Source organism: Vigna umbellata, chromosome 9 (genome assembly GCF_029865625.1).
Source record: "Vigna umbellata cultivar VRB3 chromosome 9, Vumbellata_1.0, whole genome shotgun sequence".
Classification (NCBI taxonomy): domain Eukaryota; kingdom Viridiplantae; phylum Streptophyta; class Magnoliopsida; order Fabales; family Fabaceae; genus Vigna; species Vigna umbellata.
This window is the reverse complement of record NC_142173.1, coordinates 9,300,027-9,302,863: the sequence shown is the minus strand read 5'-3', so window position 1 is coordinate 9,302,863 and position 2,837 is coordinate 9,300,027. Positions and strand designations below refer to the sequence as shown.

At 29.1% G+C, this 2,837-nt stretch overlaps 1 protein-coding gene across 1 annotated transcript; it reads left to right on the top strand.

Moving 5' to 3' along the window:
• The first annotated feature begins 2,224 nt into the window (after positions 1–2,224).
• LOC148192481 (protein SMALL AUXIN UP-REGULATED RNA 12-like) lies at positions 2,225–2,837 on the top strand. The gene has a single exon (XM_088099075.1). It carries the CDS (start codon positions 2,257–2,259, stop codon positions 2,569–2,571), a length of 315 nt encoding a protein of 104 aa, XP_087955201.1. The 5' UTR covers positions 2,225–2,256; the 3' UTR covers positions 2,572–2,837.

Below are 2,837 nucleotides of genomic sequence, written 5' to 3'. Positions count from 1 at the left end.
AAAATTTTTAAAATAGAAAAAGTATTAAAATTTATCAAATATTTAGAAAATATATGAAAACAGAAATTTAAAAATGTAGCAAAATATATAATTTTTAATTGAAATTCATAAAATTTTTAAAATAGAAAAAGTATAGAAATTTATTTAAGAAATTTAATTTTAGAAAAATATAAAATATAAATTTAAAATATAGTAATTTAAGACATTTGAAATAGATTTGATTATTTTATTGTATTTAAATATGTAAATGTAAAGAATTATTTTAAGGATTTAGTGTTTTTATATTTAATTATTTAAATGTGAAGATGTTTTCTCTTTCAATATTTTCTGCAGCTTTTAAATCTTTTTCGACATAGTTGGAGGTTTTTTTCTATCATAGCACATTTTGTTGTTCAAATTATTTTAAAAAATAAATAAATTTATATTACTCAAACTTCTTAAAACTAAAAAAAAATTGCATAGAAAAGCTCCAAATTTTATTTCTATATTTGTTTTCTAAATAAAACTTTTTAATATATTTTAATAATTTTTATATGTTATAAATTTTATAAATTTGAATTAAAAAATTTGATATTTTGTTATATTTTTAAATTTAAATTTTTATATTCTTTTCTAATTAAAGAATTTTTTTTCTAAACAAAATTTCTATATTTTTATAGTTTTAAATATTCATTTTTATATTTTTTATAATATATATATATATATTATTTATATAGATATATATATATATATATATATATATATATATATATTCAAATAAAAAATTGTGTTAATATTAAAAGGTAGTTTTAGAAGATAAAATTGATGATAATAAAAATATGAAAGAGTTTACTGCTGAAAATTTTCTATAAGAGTCACTTAAGAAAAAAAATATGTGAGTTGATATAAGGTTGGATTAAAAGTCTCAATAATAAAAAAGTTAGACAATTTGCTGATACATTATTCAATTATCATGTAAAAATTTATGTAACAACCTATCTGACAAACGCCTCAATCTTTCAATACCACCTTCAAGATTTTATAATAAGGTTTATGATTGAAGTTATAAAATTTGTTGTAGATATATTTTAGTATTGATACTTGGTAATGAAAGTTTGTGTAAAAGGAAATATTACTTTTTAATTCATTTGAAGCTTTTGATTAATATATTTGAGACTTTTAGCATCTTGTTTTAGTGAATCCAACAGTGCCCATTTATTAAGAAGTCTAAGTTGAAGATATTTTTTATCAACCCAATTCAGTTCATAACCTATAACTCCTACCACAAATGCTGTTGATAAAGTTAACTTGAACTCGGATATTTCTAGCAGATTTCCTCCTTCTAAGTGAGAATTGCATGTGTTTAAGTACCAGTCTCGTCTTAAATAGAGACTGCTTCTGTTCTATTAACAAAGTACACGGCTCAGAATAGCAGTATTTGGTAGTGTCATTGTACATGATTGCTTCAAAATAGTAAAATATAACACTACAGGACGAGGAACCCAAAATGGCAATGCAATTGAATGCTATGATAAATAGCTCTAGGACATGTTCCATATAGGCTTTAAGCTTTCCTTCAATTTGAAAACGATTTTCACCTTATCTGTGTTTCCTACACGCCTAATTAACTGATTAGTTGTGAAAGTGTCAATTTGGTATATGGCAATTAAGGTAGATACCAAAACCAAAACATATCAACGAAAGTACCATGTTTGAAGCATAAAACCTAGCCACTTAATGCAATAGAGACACGTCTGAAAATACCATGTTTATTTTTACTATGTTTGGGACTCTATCTGTACTAATTAACACTGTTGAATTTGATCAGATTACAAACTAAAGAAGGAGAACGTATATTGTGCCACTTGCCCTTTATGATTACTTGGCGAAAATGCTGAGATGCAGCATCCAGCAGGAGCAAGAAAAGATGGAAAACTGAATGTGTGCAAGTGAAAAATTCCGACATGATAAAAGGATGAGTGAATGGAGACAAAGTGATGGAAAAATTTTGAGTTAAGAGGAAAAGTGGCCCACAATGTCTATTGGGGAAGGAGCAGGCAAACAAACGTTCACTGGTGTTGGAACTTGCGTTCCCTGATAAACAAGTTTAGCCTAAAACACTTTGGTCTGCTACCAGTCCCCACACCCACATGACTTTGGTTCTCTCTTCCACTGTAATATCTCACCATAAATACCCCTCCACTCTATCCCATAATCCACACTTCTCAAACCCTCTCAGACAAAAAAATTCTAAGTTTGAAGTGCAAGAGCAACATAATGGCCATCAAAAAATCCAATAAACTACCACAAGCTGTTGTTCTCAAGCAAATTGTCAAAAGATGCTCAAGTTTTGGCAAGAAGCAGACTTACAATGAAGAGGGTCTCCCTGATGATGTACCAAAAGGCCATTTTGCTGTCTATGTTGGGGAGAACAGAACCAGATACATTATCCCAATCTCATGGCTGGCTCATCCACAGTTTCAAAGCCTGCTCCAAAGAGCTGAGGAGGAGTTTGGCTTCAACCATGACATGGGACTTACCATACCCTGTGATGAAGTTGCATTTCAGTCCTTAACCTCCATGATGAGATAGGAAAGGAGGAACTACATATTTGAGAAGCGGAGGATTATAGTCACAGACATCCCTTTTCAAGTGGTGATTCGCTAGTTAAAAGGTCCCTTTGTCAAGTGGTGCTTATGACTGGTCACTACTGTTAACATTTTACTTTTGTTGTTGCTATTGTATATACTATAGATATATAGATTGAAGTCCAAGCGTATTTATTCCTTGGCCATGTCATTTGTATCTTTGATGAGTGGTGATTTAAGCAATGTTGTTCATGGGGGGTGTTACCCTGT